Source organism: Ziziphus jujuba, chromosome 11 (assembly GCF_031755915.1).
Source record: "Ziziphus jujuba cultivar Dongzao chromosome 11, ASM3175591v1".
Classification (NCBI taxonomy): domain Eukaryota; kingdom Viridiplantae; phylum Streptophyta; class Magnoliopsida; order Rosales; family Rhamnaceae; genus Ziziphus; species Ziziphus jujuba.
Window position 1 is genome coordinate 17,964,113 of NC_083389.1, and position 20,220 is coordinate 17,984,332.

The 20,220-nt window shown below is 34.2% G+C and overlaps 3 protein-coding genes and 1 pseudogene across 8 annotated transcripts; 3 read left to right on the forward strand and 1 right to left on the reverse strand.

The window, feature by feature from the left end:
• Positions 1 to 5,092, forward strand: part of LOC112488842 (probable LRR receptor-like serine/threonine-protein kinase At1g53430) — a 74,976-nt pseudogene extending 69,884 nt beyond the window's left edge.
• A 299-nt stretch (positions 5,093 to 5,391) lies between these two features.
• On the forward strand, positions 5,392 to 8,997 carry LOC132800030 (probable LRR receptor-like serine/threonine-protein kinase At1g07650). Its single transcript, XM_060812921.1, has 2 exons — positions 5,392 to 5,469; positions 8,659 to 8,997. Exons 1-2 carry the CDS (start codon positions 5,392 to 5,394, stop codon positions 8,995 to 8,997), a joined length of 417 nt encoding a protein of 138 aa, XP_060668904.1.
• On the forward strand, positions 6,947 to 12,863 carry LOC107432752 (mitochondrial import inner membrane translocase subunit TIM14-2). Of its 3 annotated transcripts, none has more exons than XM_060812707.1 (5): positions 6,947 to 7,106; positions 8,052 to 8,264; positions 8,659 to 10,991; positions 11,700 to 11,872; positions 12,417 to 12,863. In XM_060812707.1, exons 3-5 carry the CDS (start codon positions 10,989 to 10,991, stop codon positions 12,571 to 12,573), a joined length of 333 nt encoding a protein of 110 aa, XP_060668690.1. In that variant the 5' UTR covers positions 6,947 to 7,106; positions 8,052 to 8,264; positions 8,659 to 10,988; the 3' UTR covers positions 12,574 to 12,863. The 3 variants fall into 3 exon arrangements, with proteins under 3 accessions (XP_060668690.1, XP_060668691.1, XP_060668692.1); XM_060812708.1 differs by having other exon boundaries at positions 8,052 to 8,214; XM_060812709.1 differs by having other exon boundaries at positions 8,052 to 8,199.
• On the reverse strand, positions 12,593 to 20,031 carry LOC107403576 (uncharacterized). 4 transcript variants are annotated; one of them, XM_016043935.4, is made up of 8 exons: positions 19,802 to 20,031; positions 18,969 to 19,424; positions 17,579 to 17,770; positions 17,202 to 17,441; positions 16,620 to 16,837; positions 15,817 to 16,071; positions 14,912 to 15,136; positions 12,593 to 14,854 (listed from the first exon to the last, which is right to left on the reverse strand). In XM_016043935.4, the coding sequence occupies exons 2-8, from the start codon at positions 19,414 to 19,416 to the stop codon at positions 14,768 to 14,770; spliced, it is 1,665 nt and encodes a 554-aa protein (XP_015899421.3). In that variant the 5' UTR covers positions 19,417 to 19,424; positions 19,802 to 20,031; the 3' UTR covers positions 12,593 to 14,767. The 4 variants fall into 4 exon arrangements, with proteins under 4 accessions (XP_015899421.3, XP_060668689.1, XP_015899423.3 ...); XM_060812706.1 differs by having other exon boundaries at positions 18,969 to 19,491; XM_016043937.4 differs by having other exon boundaries at positions 12,593 to 14,832; positions 19,802 to 20,030.
• Positions 20,032 to 20,220: the final 189 nt, after the last annotated feature.

The following is a 20,220-nucleotide window of genomic DNA, read 5'->3' on the forward strand; positions in this document are numbered from 1 at the left end:
GATGCCTACTGCAGAAGACACGACATTCGACATGAGAGGACGGTCCCTCGCACCCCACAACATAATGGAATAGCCGAAAGAATGAACCAAACCATTATGGAAAAGGTCAGAAGTATGATCAGTATGGCTAAGCTGCCAAAGCCATTATGGGGAGAAGCTATTCGTGCCACCTGCTATTTAATCAACAGATCACCGTCAGTACCGTTGAATTTTGAAATTCCGGAGAAAGTGTGGTCGAGTAAGATTCCCTCCTACTCTCATTTAAGAGTGTTTGGTTGTTTAGCTTATGTACATGTATCCAAGGAGCTCAGACAGAAGCTCGATGCAAGATCTACTTCATGCATCTTTATAGGATATGGAGATGAAGAATTCGGATACAGGTTATGGGACCCGAAAACAAAGAAGGTTATTAGAAGCAGGGATGTAGTATTCCATGAAAACCAGACAATGGAAGACATTGAAAAGCCCAGAATGTCTCCTAATTGTAGTTCTAGTGCCGAGAAGTTTTGTCCTAATCCAGCACCAGCACAAATAGCCACAGAGGATAATGAGGTGCATGAAGATATACCAAAAGCAGACCAGGAGGAAGAAGGGGATATTGAGCAGGGGGAGACTCAATCCTCTCAAGCAGCTGCAGGGCCATCACAGCGGTCAGATGATGGTACACCTCCTGAAACCAGTGGTTTACAAGTTCGGAGATCTGAGCGAGGCCGAATTCCATCAAAGAGATTTCCAGAATCTGAGTATATTCTGCTTACTGAAGAGGGGGAGCCAGAGAGTTTCCAGGAAGTTGTTTCTCATCAAGAGAAGGAAAAGTGGCTGCAAGCAATGCAAGATGAGATGGAATCCTTGCAGAAAAATCATACTTATGAGTTGGTTGAACTTCCAACAGGAAAGAAGGCACTAAAGAATAAATGGGTGTTCAAGCTCAAGAAAGATGGCAGCGGAAAGGTGGTGAAACACAAAGCCCGATTGGTGGTCAAAGGATTTCTTCAGAAGAAAGGAATTAACTTTGATGAGATTTTTTCACCAGTGGTAAAAATGACTTCAATTCGAGTCATTTTTGGTTTAGTAGCAAGTCTAAACCTAGAGCTTGAACAGATGGATGTGAAGACAGCATTTCTTCACGGTGATTTACATGAAGAAATCTACATGGAGCAGCCAGAAGGATTTGAGGTTTCAGGGAAAGAAAACCTCGTATGCAAGCTGAAGAAGAGCTTGTATGGCCTCAAGCAAGCACCAAGACAATGGTATAAGAAGTTTGACTCGTTTATGGTGAGTCAAGGCTATAAAAAGACTGCAGCAGACCAGTGTGTTTATATTCAAAAATTTTCAGGTGGAAACTTCATTGCACTTTTGCTATATGTGGACGACATGTTGATCGTTGGACAAGATGCAATGAAGATTAGTCAGCTGAAGAAAGAATTGTCTAAGTCCTTTGATATGAAAGACTTAGGACCAGCTCAACAAATTTTGGGAATGCAAATAATCCGAGACAGGAAGAATAGAAGGTTATGGCTATCTCAAGAGAAGTATGTTGAACGGGTGATAAAGAGATTCAACATGGATAAAGCCAAACCGGTCAGCATTCCACTTGCAAATCATTTCAAGTTGAGTAAGAGATTGTGCCCCTCATCCAAAGAAGAGATAGAGGAGATGGCTTCAGTACCATATTCTTCAGCGGTAGGAAGTCTGATGTATGCAATGGTGTGTACCAGACCAGACATTGCTCACGCAGTAGGTGTTGTGAGTAGATTTCTTTCAAATCCTGGAAAGAAACACTGGGAAGCAGTCAAATGGATTCTCAGGTATCTTAAAGGTACATCGAAGCTGTGCTTGTGCTACGAGGGAGGTGATCCAATCTTAGAAGGCTATACAGATGCAGATATGGCTGGAGACCCTGATAATAGAAAGTCTACATCAGGTTATCTCTACACTTTTGCGGGGGGAGCTGTGTCATGGCAGTCAAGATTGCAGAAGTGTGTTGCTTTATCCACTACTGAAGCAGAGTACATTGCCGCAGCGGAAGCAGGTAAGGAAATGTTGTGGTTAAAGTGTTTTCTCATAGAATTGGGCATCAGGCAAGAAGACTACAAGATACATTGTGATAACCAAAGTGCCATGGATTTGAGCAAAAACTCAATGTATCATTCCCGTACAAAGCACATTGATATCCGCTATCATTGGATACGCGAAGTAATAGATCAACAGTTGCTGAAACTGATGAAGATCCACACAAAAGAGAATCCAGCAGATATGCTAACAAAAGTTGTTGCTCAAGAGAAGCTGAAGCTATGCAGAGACATAGCCGGAATGGATGGCAGATGACCATCAGTTTTAAATGCGGCTGGAGGGGGAGAATTGTGAAGTCCAGCCGCACCACCACTGCACCGACAGTGTGAAGACTGCACAGCCACCATCTTTAACAATGGCCATTGCTGCATTTAACACCGAAAATGGATTGCTCAACAATTGTGGGCTATTGTCAGAAGCTGTTGAAGATTGTGGCCATGCAACCGACTTTGTAAGCCTATAAATAGGCTCCATCCCGTTGCATGCAAGCAAGCCAAGAGAGCAAGCTCAATATTATCCCAAGTGAGGAATATTGAGAGAAAACTCCGAGAGAGAGAGAGTGTTTAAGTTCCAGAGAGAGCTTGAGAGAAGAGTGAGCAATTCCAGAGAGAATTTGACAGTGTAGAGAGAGGTTCCACGTGAAAATTTCCACGAGAGAAGTTTTTATTTTTATATTCTATTTCAAGAGAGTAATAGAATTCTTTTTATTTTTCTTATCATATTTCTTCTCTAAAGTGGTCAGAGAACCACAACAAAGGTAAGTGATAATTTTTCTGCCACGTTGTTACCACATTAGTCGTATCGATTAACATAAAAATAAAAAAACAAAATTATAGCTCAATATGTAAACTGTCTGGCACGTTAGCTTACATTAGATTGTTGAACTCACTTTGTAACAATTTAAGATTTTGGGATTTTGAGCTGCTAATCCCATTTTTGTTAACTTATGTTAGTTTAACAGTTTTAAGGTTTTGGAGTGAATGTTAAATTAACATAAAGCATTTGATCCCCAATTTTTTATCTGTTTGATTCTCAGGGTGTGCTCTCAGATGGCTCTTTAATTGCTGTCAAGCAGCTCTCAGCTAGATCAAGGTAAGGGAATCGAGAATTCATTAATGAGATCAGCATTATATCTACATTGGAGCACCCTAATCTTGTGAGGCTTTATGGTTGGTGTATTGAAGGAGATCAATTGCTGCTTGTCTATGAATACATGGAAAACAACAACCTTGCCCATGCACTTTTTGGTAAATTGCTTGTCTAAAATCTTCAGAACTGTAGTATAAGATGGGAAACTGACTTCTCTTTTTCGCTTTTAACTTACAGGTAATGATGAAAACCGGAGCGGGCTAGATTGGCCAACAAGAAAGAAGATATGCTTGGGTGTAGCAAAGGGGTTAGCATATCTTCATGAGGAATCAAGGTTCAAAATTGTTCATAGAGACATAAAGGCAGCCAATGTTCTCCTCGATAAGGATTTTAACGCCAAGATCTCCGACTTTGGTCTGGCGAAGCTAGATGAACAAGTGGGCAGCCATATTAGAACACGAATAGCTGGAACCATGTGAGCGCGCTCTCTTCCCTTCACTTCCCAGTATTTTATACTTCAGAAGTTGTGTGTTTGTTTGTGTGTATGAGTCAGGTTTATAGGAACAAAAATCTGAGGGAGGACTATAATTTGTATGTCAGAATCACAATTAAGAAAGGCATATAGTTAGGTGGCATTTGTAGAATTTTTCATTTAAGTATTCTGAGATCACTTAACAGGGAAATAGTGAACTGTTAAGGCCATATGATGTTTTATTGGTATATATAACTGCAGAAATCCCAATATGCCTACAAGTTGCTTGAGATGTGTCCATTACCTCATGGAACTACATATGTACATGTGGTGTGTAAAAGGCAATAAGAAACAGCTTCTCTGCTGTCCAAGAACTTTCTATCAGGGAATATGCCTCACCACGTGTTCTATGGTTTTAAATTTTTGTATAATGCCCCCCATCATATGGCGCTTTCCTGGACGGAATGACCTTAGATAAGAGAATTGTAATATTATATATATAGTTGCTAATATGGCAATGTCTATGGTGTTTTCAGAGGTTATATGGCTCCTGAGTACGCACTGAGAGGTTACTTGACAGACAATGCAGATGTATACAGCTTTGGAATTGTAGCTTTAGAGATTGTCATGGGGAAGAGCAAATTAAGTTTCAGGCCAAGTGATGAGTTCTTAGATCTTCTTGATTGGGTAAGTTGTATTTTGTATTTCCTCATCGTCAGCTTAATTTCCAGAGGGCACAAATTTATTGGGTAATACGGATGCATTGAGATTTTTGCTGTGTCAGTAGAGATGATTTCTTTCTCATATTACTTTGCTCTTCTACCACACTTGACACTAAAAACAAGAAAAATAGAATTCTTAATATCGCTGCAACAGGCTCAAAGCAGAAATTACACTAGTTCTTGAAATTCCTTAAGCATCTATATATATGGCAATTTTCTCTATAATTATATATGTATATTCATATGGCAATAGAACTTTTGATGCTCAAACCTATTAAAAGATGACTTTTCCCCACAAATTATCCAGTCTTAACAATCTTTGACTTGATCAAAATTTTCAAAGCAATGAAATTTGGATTCTGACTCAGAATATCCAAAATTACATATTTTATTTTATTTTTTCTCTTTCCCTTATTTCTAGGTACCTGATCTAAAAGAGAAAGGGAATTTGAAGGAAATAGTAGATCAAAGGTTAGGCTCGGACTATGATCAAGAAGAGGTGATGGTGGCAATCGATGTGGCTTTACGTTGTACCAATGTGTCCTCAGCAAATAGGCCTAGCATGTCTTCAGTGGTGAGCATGCTTGAAGGCAGGGTTGCTGCTCAGGAGTCGATCTCAGGTTCAACTGTTTCAAATGATGATGGTGAGTCATTGAGTAACCTTTTTGAGCAGATGAGCGAGATTTCGCTTCAAGTAATTGTATCAGAGAATGAGATAAATATTTCAACGCAATGACCAATTCTAAATTGTGGAATCAACTGTTTTTGGTATTCATTTGGTTTTTTTTTTTTTTTAATATATATATTTTTATGTATATGTGTGCTTATAGAAAATGGCAGGAAGCATAAGCATTATTTGAATTTTGGGACAAAATGCTATCCTAAAAGATAAAAGCAGATGAATATATGCATAAAACCCTCCTCATTTTGGGAGGAAGAGATTCTTTAATGTGGCCTCTCACTAGTTTTGGAATTTATTCTGTTAAATCTGCATACCATGCTCTTCATTTTGCTAAAAATAGTGTTTCAACAAATATGATTTTGAGCTCTTATGATGCTGCTAAAAACTATGGAAATCAATATGGAATTTTAAGGCGCAAGAAAGATGAAATTGTATGGTAACTTTGTAAAAATGAGTCAACGATAACCATATTATTCCCTGTGGTCTTCACAATAAAAGCATTGGGCATATGACTTTGGTTCATGGTTGAATGATACATTATATAATAATGATTTGCCTTTTCAAAACCAAAGAGGAAAAATAATAATAATAATAAAATATAAAATATAAAATAAAAAATAGACGAAGAAGAAGAAGAAGGAGGAGGAGGAAAAACCTTAGGCAATTGGTGTTATATCACCATTTCATGCACTTTAGTCCCTGAATGGATAATCACATCAACTCTGAAGAATGGTTGATGAAAAAAATAAAAAATAAAAAAAGGGTTATATATTGTGATGGTACTATAGGGAAAATATATATAGTAGTAAATAAAATGTTGGTAGATAAAAAAATAAAATAAAATAAAATAAAATGATAAATAAAAGATATGTTGAATAAATGCTGTGATTAGAATTTAATAATAATGAAAGAATGATAATATAATTAAAATAAATTTAAAAATTCGGCATTATTAATAAATGTGATTAAAATTTAATATAATGAAAGAATGATAATTTAATTAAAATAAATTTTAAAATTTGGCCTCGTTATCTTTTAGCATTTGTCATTGCAATAATAATGTTAAAATTAAAAGTTGTCATTGATATTTACTGTTAGAAAGCCTATACCAATGTTAAATTTTCAACAAACAAAATTTAATAACCAAAGTTTTTAGCAAAACAAAATTTAATAACCAAAGTTTTTAGCAAAAAACAATTTAATAACCAAAGTGCAAAATCAGTAAATATCATGTGGCATTTACACCAATTATTCAAAAACCTTATTTAACATGGTAGGAGAACATGAGGAAAAAAATGATTTTAATGGTTTTATAACTCAGTTGGAAAAAAATAAATAATAATTATATAATCTTTTTTCTTCGATTAGCATTATTTTTTTCAGGTAAACAATTTTTATTTCAAGTGGATTGTTATCTTTAAATCGAAAAGATGAGGAAAGAGTTGGCAAATTAGAAATGTTCGTCAAAGAATTAAAGTTTTGAATCTTCCCCAATTTTAATAATAAATTAAGGGAATATTTGTCCAAAAAAGGAAAAACTAGGCTGTAAATCGGTACAATAATTTATTATTATAATAAAATGAAAATTTCTATTTATTAAATAAAATTATTATTCTATTGGAGATGATAAAACTAAAAGTCCGTTTGGTATAATTTATAAAAATAAAAATTTAGTTTATAAAATTTTGTATAATAAATTTTTTTAAAAAATTTTTTTATTAAAAAACTAATAAGTTTTTAATTATAAATAAAAAATTATATTAAATTATTATTAATCTGTATTAAATAGTTATTAAATTTTTATATAATATTTATTGATTTTTTTATCAATTAATATTTATTGATTTTTGTGAAATATTTTTATTTTCCGATAAAAAAAATTTTAATCCGAGTTTTTAAGCAACCAAAAAAAAAAAAAGCCCTGCCAAAACAGAGGTATGACCTTTCTCTTATAATAAGGCGAAGTGGCGAAAGACTCGTAAAACTAAAGAAAACTGAAGCGAAAACTGAAGCACGCGCGCTTGAAGAAAGTTCCGGTTTCTTCGAGCTTCAGAGCATTGCTAAAATGGTGAGAAGTTCCTTTAGATAATCTCACTTTTCATGAAATTTTCTTTATATTTAGTTTTTAGTTTTATATTAAATTGGTTTAATTTGTAAAATAATTTGTGAGTTATTAGGGAACGAAAGCAGAAGATTTTAGAATTGCTCTTTCTATGAGATTTCTGATTATAGACGATTCTGGTATGCGGGATTTTTTTTTTTTTTTTATTTCTCTTCATTGTTTGGCTCTCTGTTTGGTTTGCGAGAAAGCTAAAGGAAAGGGACAAGTAGGGTTAGAATTTTTTTTTTTCCCCCTTTTTAAGGATTATTTATTTTCTTGGGAATTAAGGAAATATATTATCAGCTTTGCCAAAGCAAAATTCTTGGAAAATTTTCATCCCCCTTTATCTTCCTCTTTTCCATGGATACTCAACTGGGTGATTTGCATTTTGTTTTAATGGACTTGTGCTTCCTAATTTCTTAGAATTTTATTTATATGGTTATTTCTATTTCTATTTCTTAGAATTAAGAAATGCATATAGTTAGGTGGGATTTGTAGAATTTTTTAATTCGAGTATTCTGTGACAACTTAACAGGGAAATAGTGAACTGTTAAGGCCATATGATATTTTAATGATATATATATATATATATATATGACTGCAGATATCCCAATATGTCTACAAGTTTCTTGAGATGTGTCCATTACCTCATGGAACTACATAGGTATATGTGGTTACATAGGGATATGTGGTGTGTAAAAGGCAATAAGAAACAGCTTCTCTGTTTTCCAAGAACTTTTTATCAGGGAATATGCCGCACCACATGTTCTATGGTCTTTAAATTTTTGTATAACGCCCCCGTCATATGGTGCCTTCTTGGACAAAATGATCTTAGATAAGACAATTGTTAATGTGTACGTATATGATATATATGTATACTTGCTAATACGGTGATGTCTATGTTGTTTTCAGAGGTTATATGGCTCCTGAGTATGCAATGAGAGGTTACTAACAGACAAAGCAGATGTATACACTTTGGAATTGTAGCTTTAGAGATTGTCATGGGGAAGAGCAACTCAAGTTTCAGGCCAAGTGATGAGTTCTCAAATCTTCTTGATGGGTTAAGTTTTATTTTGTATTTCCTCTTCATCAGCTTAATTTCTAGGGAGGACACAAATTTATTGGGTAATACGAATGCATTGAGATTTTTGCTGTGTCAATAGAGATGATTTCTTTTTCATATTACTTTGCTCTTCTACCATACTTGACACTAAAAGCAAGAAAAATAGAATTCTTAGTATCACTGCAACAGGTTCAGAGCAGAAATTACAATAGTTCTTGAAATCCCTTAAGCATCTATATACATGGCAATTTTCTCAGTAATCATATATGTATAATCATATGGCATTAGAACTTTTGATGCTGAAACCTATTAAAAGATGACTTTTCCCCACAAATTATCAAGTCTTAACAATCTTTGACTTGATCAAAATCTTCAAAGCAATGAAATTTGGATTCTGATGCAGAATATCCAAAATTACATATTTGACTTTATTTTTTCTCTTTCCCGTGTTTCTAGGTACGTGATCTAAAAGAGAAAGAGAATTTGATGGAGCTAGTAGATCCAAGGTTAGGCTCAGACTATGGCCAAGAAGAAGAGGTGATGGTGGCAATCAATGTGGCTTTACGATGTACCAATTTGTCCGCAGCAAATAGGCCTAGCATGTCTTCGGTGGTGAGCATGCTTGAAGGCAGGGTTGCTGCTCAGGGATTGATCGCAGGTTCAGCTGTTTCAACTGATGATAGCGAAGCATTGAGGAACCTTTTACTGGAGATGGTTGAAGAAAATGTATCAGAAAGCGAGACTCTGCTTGAAGGAAATGTATTGGAGAGCGAGATAAGTATTTTAAGGCAATGACCAATTGTAAGTTGTGGAATCAACAGTTTTTGGTATTCATTTGATTACATTATTTGTTTTTGTTAATATATATTAACAAAAATAAAAAAACATAACCAAATTGATACCAAAAACTGTTGATCACACAATTTACAATTGGTCATTGCCTTAAAATACTTATCTAGCTTCTGATATATTTTCTTCAAGCGGAGTCTCGCTCTCTGATACATTTCCTTCAACCATCTGCTGAAAAAGGTTCCTCAATGCTTCGCTATCATCATTTGAATATATATATATATATATATGTTTATAGAGGCATAAGCATTATTTGAATTTTGAGACAAAATGCTATCCTAAAAGCTAAAAGCAGACAAAAATATACATAAAACCCTCCTCATTTTGGCATCTCACTCGTTTTGGAATTTATTCTGTTAAAACTGAATACCATGCTCTTCACTTTGCTAACAATGGTGTTTCAACAAATATGATTTTGAGCTCTTCTAATGATGCTGCTAAAACCATATTATTCCTTGTGATCTTTGCCTCTGATGTGGTCTTAACGATGAAAGCATTGGGCATATGTCTTTGGTTCTTGGTTGAACGATATATTATTTGGTTGATTGGATAATGCTAGAGATAGATGTGAAGATTGTAAAGCTTTTGTTGCAAATGCTTGTTGGTACATATGGAAAGGTTTGGATTGTTGGTACCTTTGGTTATTAAGTTAGCACAAGATGCTAGTTTTAAATTACTAATTTAGTGTCTCTTATTGTCAAATGTTCGGGGTTATTGGAAACCGTCACCTTTTGGGAAATATGGATCTTATGAGGTTGGTTATTGGACCGAAGCTTTGGGTATTTTGGTTAGAGATAATAAAGATGATGTGATAGTTGCTTGAGACCTAAAGGTTAAGACAAGTTCTCCGCGCTTGCCTGTGAAAATCGTGGTGCTTTACTCGGAGTTTTGACTGCCAAAGAGTTGGGCATTTCTCATCTTGAAACAGAATCAAAATTCTTGTTCAAGCTATTAATGGTGTCCAAGTTGTCCTTGGAAGATCCAGACTTTAGTTTATGATATCAAATCAACTACATCTTTTCATTGTATCTTGGGAAATCTTATGTTCCACGGTCTGCAAATCCTTCAAATCGAGAAACAAATTGGATTGCCTCTCCAACCCGCTTGGAGTTTGAATTTACCATACCAATTACTTTGCACTTATAATTTTGATGCACAAAAACAGGAGGGAAAAAAAAACAAATAGACAAAAAAACAAAAAACAAAAACAAAAACAAAAAAGGGAGAAAAACCTTGGGTAATTGGTGCTTATATCATCTAAACTTTACCATTTTATGCACTTCAGTCCCTGAATGGATAAGCACATCAACTCTGAAGAATGGTTGATGGAAAAAAAAAAAAATTATATATTATGATAGTACTATAGAAAATAAAATATAGAAGTAAATAAAATTTTCTAGATAAAAATGAGATTATTATCTTTTAGCATTCGTCATTGCAATAATAATGTTAAAATTAAAGGTTGTCATTGATATTTATCGTTAAAGAGCCTAAATCAATATTAAATTTTTAACACCCAAAATTTAATAAACAAAGTACAAAAATCGGTAAATATCATGTGGCATTTACACCAATTATTCAAAAACCTTATTTGACATAGTAGGAGGACATGAGGGGAACAAAATTGATTATAACGGTTTTATAATTTTGATAATAAATTAATGGAATATTGTTTTTTTTTTTTTTTTTAAGTTGTAAGTCGGTCCAGTAATTTATTATCATAACAAAATTAAATTTTCAAAAAAAAGAGTTGTAAGTCGGTCCAGTAATTTATTATCATAATAAAATTAAATTTTCTATTTATTAAATAAAACTATTATTCTATTGGAGGCGGTCAGAGACCTTTCTCTCTTATAAGGCTTAGTGGCGAAAAGAAAACCGAAGAACGCGCGCTTAAAGAAAGTTCCAGTTTCTTCGAGCTTCAGAGCATCTCTAAAATGGTGAGCAGTTTCTTTACATAATCTCACTTTTCATGAAAAAAAAATTTATATTTAGTTTTTAGTTTTTAGTTTTATATTTAAATGTTTTGATTTGTAAAATAATTTTTTGCGTTATTAGGACGATTCTGTTACGCCTTTTTTTTTTTTTCCTCTTCATTGCTTGGCCTTCTGTTTGGTTTGCGAGAAAGCTCAAGGAAGGGGACAAGTAGGGTTAGACCTTTTTTTTTTTTTTTTTTTTTTCCCCTTTTTAAGGATTATTTATTTTCTTGGGAATTAAGTAGATATATAATCGGCTTTGCCAAAAGTGAAATTCTTGGAAAATTTTCATCCCCCTTTATCTTCCTCTTTTCCATGGATACTCAAGTGCGTGATTTGCATTTTGTTTTAATGCACTCGTGCTTCCTGATTTCTTAGAATTTTATTTATGTGTTAATTTCTATTTTCTGCTTTGATTTTTTTTTTATTAAAAAAAAAAAGATGCTTTTCCCTTTTCACGTTCTGATTTTTGTTTTCTTCTCCACTCCTCTGCACTTGTATAGGATTCTCTATCTCCTATCAGCTCAATTTTTCTTAAAAGTGATTGTTGATGTTCACAGGGGGTCATGTTACTTGTCTTTTTACTTTATAGTGTTGGGACAAGCTACCTATATATATGTATATATATATATATATATGAATTAATGGGGTTATTGTAAAAATTTCGATTAGGCTTCGGCAATGATGACAGGAGTTGCTGTAGCTGCTGCTGCTTATGCTGGTAGATATGGTATTCTGGCTTGGCAGGCATTCACAGCAAGACCGGCTTCATTACGTAGATTCTATGAAGGTGGTTTTCAACCAATCATGAATCGAAGGGAAGCAGCTCTGATTCTTGGAGTCAGGTACTTTTTTGTTTAAAGTATGAGGAACAGAGCTTGTTATTTGTTCTTTCTACATTGGAACATAGAAGAGAAACCATTCATAATGATGCTGTAAAGCCATTAGTGATATGGACTTTCCGTTAGTATGTTGCCTTAGAACTGACATATACTATTTGGGACTAATGAACTAATTTATCCAAGAGCTATTTTTCCTTTTTTATTTTTATTTTTTTTTTCCTTGAATAAGTTTCTTAATGTAATTTTGTTAGTGAGTCAGTAACTTAGTCCAATTACTTGGTAAGGTTTGTTTTTTTTTACCACAGACCTCATTTTGTATCTCTTGAGCTTGAGCATTTTTTATCGAATACGCTGATAATGACAGATCCTCGCATCCAAAATATGCTTTTCCTCTTATCTCATATTATGGATTTTCTATTGCATTGATGTCTCTCCCTTTTACATGTTTGTTCTGATATCTAAAGTGTACTCTCATAACTCATATGTTAATTTTTTCTTTTTTTTTTAGTAAAAATAAATAAACTGAAATTATCCTTTACAATGATAGGGAAAGAACTCCAACAGAGAAGATCAAGGAAGCTCATAGAAGGGTGATGGTTGCGAACCATCCTGATGCAGGTGGTAGCCATTACCTTGCATCAAAAATCAATGAAGCTAAAGATATGTTGCTTGGGAGAAGCAAAGGTAGTGGGTCTGCTTTTTGATGGTACTTTTGTTGATGGATCAATGATGTCTTCATCTCTATTCAGATCATCATTTTTACGCGATAGTTTTTACAAGATCTCTAAAGTTTTGAAAGAAGAGTTTTGCGAGTCCTTCAAATAATTCTTTAGGTTCCTAACTATTTGGATAGTACGTTTTCTTTTTATGAATTAATTAAGCATTAGGATTACACAATTGGAATTTTGCTGTGTCGGATTTTCATTGTCTGTATTAATATTACAAAATCAATATTGACGGAATAAATGTTCCCCTGGCATTTCGTTTAATCTTCCATTTAGGCTTTCTTCTTTAGTGTTTTTCTTTTTCTTTTTCTTTTTTTCTCTCTTTTTTTTTTTTTTTTTTTTAAAGGAAATCTGTCAACGTTCCTGCATTCTTTCTTGAATAATTTAATTTACCTTCACCCCAACTCCACTTGGGTTTAAATTTCAATTACAGTGTATTTTATTAGAAAATTTTGTAAACATTGTTATTGTATTTGATTTTGACTTGCAAGTCGCATGTCTGTCCTGTAACTTGCAATTACCGGTTAAATCATAAGAGAATGAAAGAAAATAATACTCATATCAACTTTATATACCAAGTGATATGATATTGTTACTTAAGTGCAATGTTGCTTGTTCTTATCAAATTTTAGATACCAAGTGATGTGATATACTTGATTTTGTTTAGGATGTGAACCTTTTTATCTTTCAATTAAATTGTTGTTATGGACACTTGGTAGCTTAAATTTAACGAATTTGGTTGTTGCTTTATTACAAAATCGACCAAGGGGATTCTGGGTTTACTTTGCAAGCTAAACAGTTTAGTGAAGTGGTCCACCTTGTTCCTTTTGCTTCTGGTACAATAATAATTCTTGAAAGTTTTTCCTTAAGCCAAGGGGGTATAGCATTGCTTTCAGCATATTTCTATTAGAAATTACCAAAAATCATATTTCTGTTAGAGCTACTATTGATATCATATTGTGGATATTAATTACTATATTATGGTTATCAAATTTTAGATGCGATGGTTCACAAATTAATATAAATTAAATACATGAATAAGTGAACCTAATAAATTATGAGGCATTTCATTTTATTTTTATGTGGCACAGGCTTTGTTGAAACCTAAATTTTCTAGTTTAATATTAAAATCAACCATGGGGAACATGAACAAAATTCGTCTTCTTTTACTGCAATGGTCTAACAGGGGGTGTTATTTTTATGGAAAGACACCAACATTTGCAACCTTGAATTTGGGCTTTTCCTAGTATATAATTAAATTAGAATCTTCCTTTTTATAAGAATCAAACATAACAACCACTTATAAGTCATTGTGCAAGAGCAAAGAAATCTTCTAAACCGCTAACTAGTTTGAATTATTTTATACGAAAACTTAACAATATGTGGGGTTAAAATAGAAAATGTGGATTCTACAAATTGGATCCAAAATATTTCACCATGCGTTGCACCATATTAACAATGTAAGTTCTTTTTTATGTTTTCACCAAAAAAAAGAAAGAAAAAAAAAAATGTAGGTTCTTTTTTTGGTTCATTCACTGATACATTGGAATTGGGACATTTATTGAACCCTGTTTCTATCTGGTCAATAAGCAACCATACATGGCATGTGCAGTCAACCTCACAAAATTTTAGAAAAAGTATATAATAATGTTTCTCTAAAAAAACAAATATTAAATGAATAGAAATTCAAGCTCCATTTCCCTTGTGGAATGGCAGTGTAGCCCTTCACCCAAGAGGTAAAAATGACAGTGTAGAACATAATTAAGGTAAAATAATAAAATAAAATTCATAAATAAAATTTTTATTAGAATGTTATAAAAAAAAATATATTTCCATTTATTCAGTGGCTTCATGTTTCAAAAGGGCAAAAAATATTAATATATATATATAAATATATAACCGACTTTTCAACTGGTCTCCCAAAAAGAAACACAATCACATTTGCAGAATGTCACCTGATTGAACGTAGAGCTCCCTCGTCCAACTTGGATTGAGGTTGAAAGATTGAAAGAATGATGATTATTTAAACCCAAAAAATAATAATAATAATAATAATATTAGCACTGCAGATAAAAAAATATATATTTATTGAAACTGCTTCGTCCTTGATTTTCAAAACCTATTGCCAGAAAATGTTTTTATCATTTCAAAACTTCGTTGAAACAGATAACAGCTAAATCTCATCTTTCATTGCTCCACCAAAGCATTGGGAGCAGCCTGTGGTATTTACATCAGAATCTGAAAATTTGAAACAAAAAAACTATGACGTAGTAATTACGTGTCATTCTGTAGTAGCAGAAGCAGCAGTGGGTAATACCTGCTCTGCACTTTCTTCCAATGGAATTTGGTCCATTTCCAATTTATTGTCAAGTGGACCTTGTGGGGGTCCAAAGAGAGTAGAAAATATCCGTCTGTGACACTCATCACAAAAATAGAAATACGAGAAGTGGCCTTCATTTGGGAGCTTGTGCAAATTGACTCCTGTTATAACTCTGGCTATATGGTCAGCCATTGATGATGGAACAACTTTATCATCCATACCCTGTTCAGATTAATATAAACAAAATGCATAATCAATAAAAACTTCAGGCATAGTATGGCCTCTTCTAATGCATTATGAACGAAATCAATGTCATGATATACACTTGACTTGTAAAGAAAATTATAGAGTTGAGAATGCACTGAGAACCTTAACAAAAGGAGATGATGGGAAATTTTTTAGAATATTTTTCTGCAAATCACCACAACCACATCTTCGAAGCTTGTCCACTAACTAGATTCATCACCACAACCATCCAGTCCCAAAAGACATAGAGAAAAAAATGACTTTCTCTCAAATTACATTCAGATAGGTGGGGAAAGGTTCGGAAATGTTACTTGATCACCTCTTCGCTAAAGGAACCAGATTCCGTGTTTCCTGGTCCATCTTAGCAGACAAATCGATGGAAAAAGAGAAAAAGAACAAAGAGAGTTGACTCTCTAAAATACTTCCATCGAAATTTTCAAAAGTTTCAACATATATGCATCGTGAGGATGGAAAAAACAAATCTAGTTTTCAGATCTTCAATATTCCACTTTCAAACCAAACAAGATAAATATGATCTAAAAACAGGATTAAAACTGACCTTCAAACCAAATTTTACATTTAAGTATATGTTACTGTATTCATAGTTAGAACCAAAAAACAAAGTACGGCAACAAACCAGGAAGATATAGACAAACCTGCCATACGTGTATGGGGCCTAGAAATCCCGTCAGTTCGCATTCTGCCTTACTGTAAATGGACATAAGCCAAGGAACAATACCTCTTCTCTGACACTTTCTCTGAACCTGAAGATCTGACAAACTAAAACCCCAGTTTGATACTAGTAGTGTTGCTTCCTCTTTGAATGGTTTTGGATTTCCCTGCCGGATTGACTCCTCCACATCCCTAGTCAAGAATTCTTCAAATACTGGCTCTTCAATCAGAATTTCATCCTGCAAATGTAAAGGGAGATGCAATGTAATTCATCATTTTTTTTTTAGATAGCTAGCTCATGATCCTGCCATCCATAATAACAGAATAAAGTAAAAGTTGTAGAACTGCTGGCATCTTAAGGTTCATTCAAGTAAATACATAGCTTGTCAAAAGGATTTCTTTGAATTCATTTTTCCAATAAATCTCAATATCTTATGCCATGAGCAAGTAATCGAACTTCCACAAAACAGATGGGGGACATTATACAATCATAATTACATTTATTTTCAAAGAAATCAGACACAAAGCATGTATATATGCAGATACACAGGTTTTGAAGTGAACTAATTGCTATCATTTCTTGGCAGAATAGGAACTCTTAAAAAAGTCAACATCTGCTGAATGTCCAATGGTGAACCACAACAAAGGCACCCATCAATCTAGTGAAACATTTTATAATATTATTGTGTTAATCTTGACACTCATCCACACACTCTAATTCACAGCAAATATATGACAGTTGACAAAAATGTGATATTATGTAAAACTTTTCATACAATAAACTCACCTTCTTTCCCATTGAAAGAGATAACCACCTATCAATCCGGTCATGCTTTCCAGATAGAAAGCTTCGGCAATAGAAATAGGAGAGAAATCTTGGAAATCTACGAGATAAGAAATACATTAGTTTTCGTCTTGGTAACCAATTTTCCCATGTTCTTTTCATTTCTTCATTAGTCATGCCCGGTTCATACGGATTAATCATTGGGGCAAATAAAGCTGCACCTGTAAATTTAGCCAAGAATCAACAAAATATCAGTCTATGTTTATTTAATTTGTGCAATCATCAACTTGTTTTCATTACTAAAAAAACATAAATGCACAAGTACTATAGAGAATATAGCAGACATAGAATGCTTATGCAACTCTTGTTATGAAACAGGACTTAACAGCCTTTGCAGAAAATTTTTCACCAGAATTATGTGACAGGAGGCTGGGGTATCAAGATTTAAGAGCAAACTTTAAAATTGCTAGAAACATATAACAAGATATATTTTTGGGCCTCTAAAAGATGATTGTGCGTGGTATGTGAAGAATCAAAACAGTAACTAAAACAATATATAAGATTTATTAAAAATCAGTGACACACCTGTGACTCTGTCAGGAATGTATCTTAGTGCAGCCAAAGCATGCATGCTTCCACTTGAGTGACCAAGCACCCAGAACTTGTCACTAACACCTATAGCATTGGTGAGATGAAGCATATCGAAAGCTGATGAATTAAGATTTCTTGTAGGATGAGGATCACTCTCCCCAAAACCAGGAAGATCGTACGTGACCAAGCGAACACCAAACTCTTCAAGTAATGACATTTTAATTCCCGGTATACCTTTCGGTGGAAAAAACAAATAAATAAATAATAGCATGAGCAAATTAATATCCAGCATGCAATATTTTCACCAGGAGTATGGATTGCACCTTCAAGTTACCAATTACATTGTTTAACATTGTTGGATATTTATATACCTGCAAGCCGGGATGAAAGAAAAGAATGTGGAGCTATTAGAAAAAATCTAGCACTGTCAGCTGGGACACCTTGTTCATGGTAAGCCATCTGTCTTCCATCTGGAAGTAGTACACGAGTAGCAGTGGGAGGATGTATTTGCACCTTTTTCACCGTTCGGACCACGCTTTCTTGGTTGGTATTGACACTAATGGCTGCAAATGTTTAAGAATGTACATTAAATGATTATATAGCTTTATACCACAAAGGGATAATAATGAAATTAGCAGTCAATAGTGAAATCTAGAACTTTCTCTAGGACCAAAGAACATGAAGAAACCAGAGACCATGGGAGAAGTGGACTGAAGGCAATATATCCTGAGAGTAAACCTAGTTGGTCCTTCATTTATAGAAGATAGCACGGAAAATAAATAAGTGAATTACTCCATTGAGTCGGAAGCAGCACAAGCATACTAAAGATCAACATATCCCATGCGTAAACCCAGTTCGGCATTCATATCCAACCCATTTATCGTCTTTAACACAAAACAGGCAGCAAAGAGGAGGAACTGCACCAGCACACTTAACTGGAACACACAGTTTGTGTGTAGATTAAAACATATAAAGAAACTAAAAACATATAGTGAACCACCAACTGGGCATTAGAGTTTATGGAAACAAGCAATGAAAATTTACTAGTAAGAAAGCAATTTTTAAATACCAAATTTGTGATATATTGCACAAAAGTTACATATCATCCCTAGAGTATGCATATCCAAGTGGTAGTGTTTCCCCCGGTAAAAAGTTTTTCGAACAGATTATCATACCATATTTTTACATGCATTGAATACTTATTCAACAAAAACTACACACTAATAATTCTCCACCCATAATTAATAGCAATAATTAATTGAATAATAATAAATACTAGAATAACCCCTTAGAACATTCTAACTGAAACAACTACCTCAAAATGAGTACACAGGGTCAACACTCCAAGGATTTAGGAAGCAAAGATAAAAGACCCAAAATCAGTAAACCCCAACAAATCCATAAGAACTGTGTATGAAATAATTAAAGCAAAATTACACAAAAATGAACTAGCTATGGATTTTGAAAATCAGAGATTAAAAGCCCAAAATCAGTAAAACCCCTCATTAATCAATAAGAAGTGTCTATGAACTAATTGAAGCAAATATTACCCCAAAATGAACTAGCTATGGAATTTTGAAAATCAGAGTTTAAAAACCCAAAATCAGTAAACCCCCATTAATACATAAGAACTGTCTACGAACTAATTGAAGCAAAATTTCACAAAAATGAACTAGCCATGGAATTTCAAAAAATCACAGATTAAAAACCAAAAATCAGGAGGGAACCCAAATTAGTCCATAAGAACGCCAAAAAACATACCGGCGAGTGCAAGGACGAAAACAAAGAAAATGACCGACCAAGCATGAGCAGGATCTCGATCCTCGGGCAAGTACTCGTTCAAGCAACGAAGCTTCGCGGAAGCTCTAGCGCACGGATTCCGAAGCTTCCTCACAATGTACGATTCCTCCGTAAGAAGTGTCTGCTGCGCAATGTCCCTACACCCTCTCCCGAATTCAAGTACTATCTCTCCCCAAGCGATCACAAAACCCTTGACCTGATCCTTCAGGCTCTCCTCCTCCCCCACCGATTGCCCGGATCCGTCGTCGTTCCGTGCCGTCTCCCTCGATACGTACTCCGCCGCCGTTCTTGCCTCAAACGACGGCGTCGAAAGTCTGATTGGATCGTCGGCGTATCGTATCCCTGTGTCGTCTACTAGACTCGCCAGCTCGTCATGCCACGAGTCCAATCCTCTTACCTCCGACGACATTTTTCACACTGAATAGCGAAAGAGGAAAAAACTCTTCAAGGTGCTTAAACATAACAACCCATTTGCATATAGACACTGAAATAATTGTTTATATATATATATATATATATCTATATATATATATAAATATAGGTTAGAGAATAGAGACGCTATAATAATGTCTAAGCAGAATAGAACAGAGATGAAAAATGCAGCTTTAGAAGCGTGACAATGAAGCTAACTTTTTCTTTTAATTTCTTATATTTTAAAATAAAAAAAAATATTCCTTAAATCCACAACCATTCAAACTAATCCCAAACAAAAATTTACAAATTTTATAATTATAAATTAAAAAAAAATAATCAGTCATCACTTAAAAAAGGTGAAAAGCCAAAAAAGAACATACAACGCTATCTTTCACTTTCCAACACTGAAACCGTTGGTTTCTTCTTCTTTTTTTTTTTTTTAATTGTTTCTGAAACTCTGATCCAAACCGTCTCTGTGTGGCATAATACTTTTTTATTCCCTACGGATTTGACCTGTTAACCAATCTTCACCGCCATTACTGTCCGTTTTCTGAAGCATTTTTTTTTTTTTTTCTGCCTGCTTTCTTTTTATTTCTCTTTCATTGCTTTTCTTTGTTTTTGGACATATATTAATATTGCATTTTTGAGACTTGAAGATGAGTAGGGACTGTTTGATGAACTCACATTTTAGCCGTAAGGGGAACTATTAACGGTGTGGATTGAATCCACGTCGTCAACCGCTACGTCGTGCAAGTAACTGCTGGTAACCGGTTCGGCCGGTGCGTGTCGGGCGGTCTTG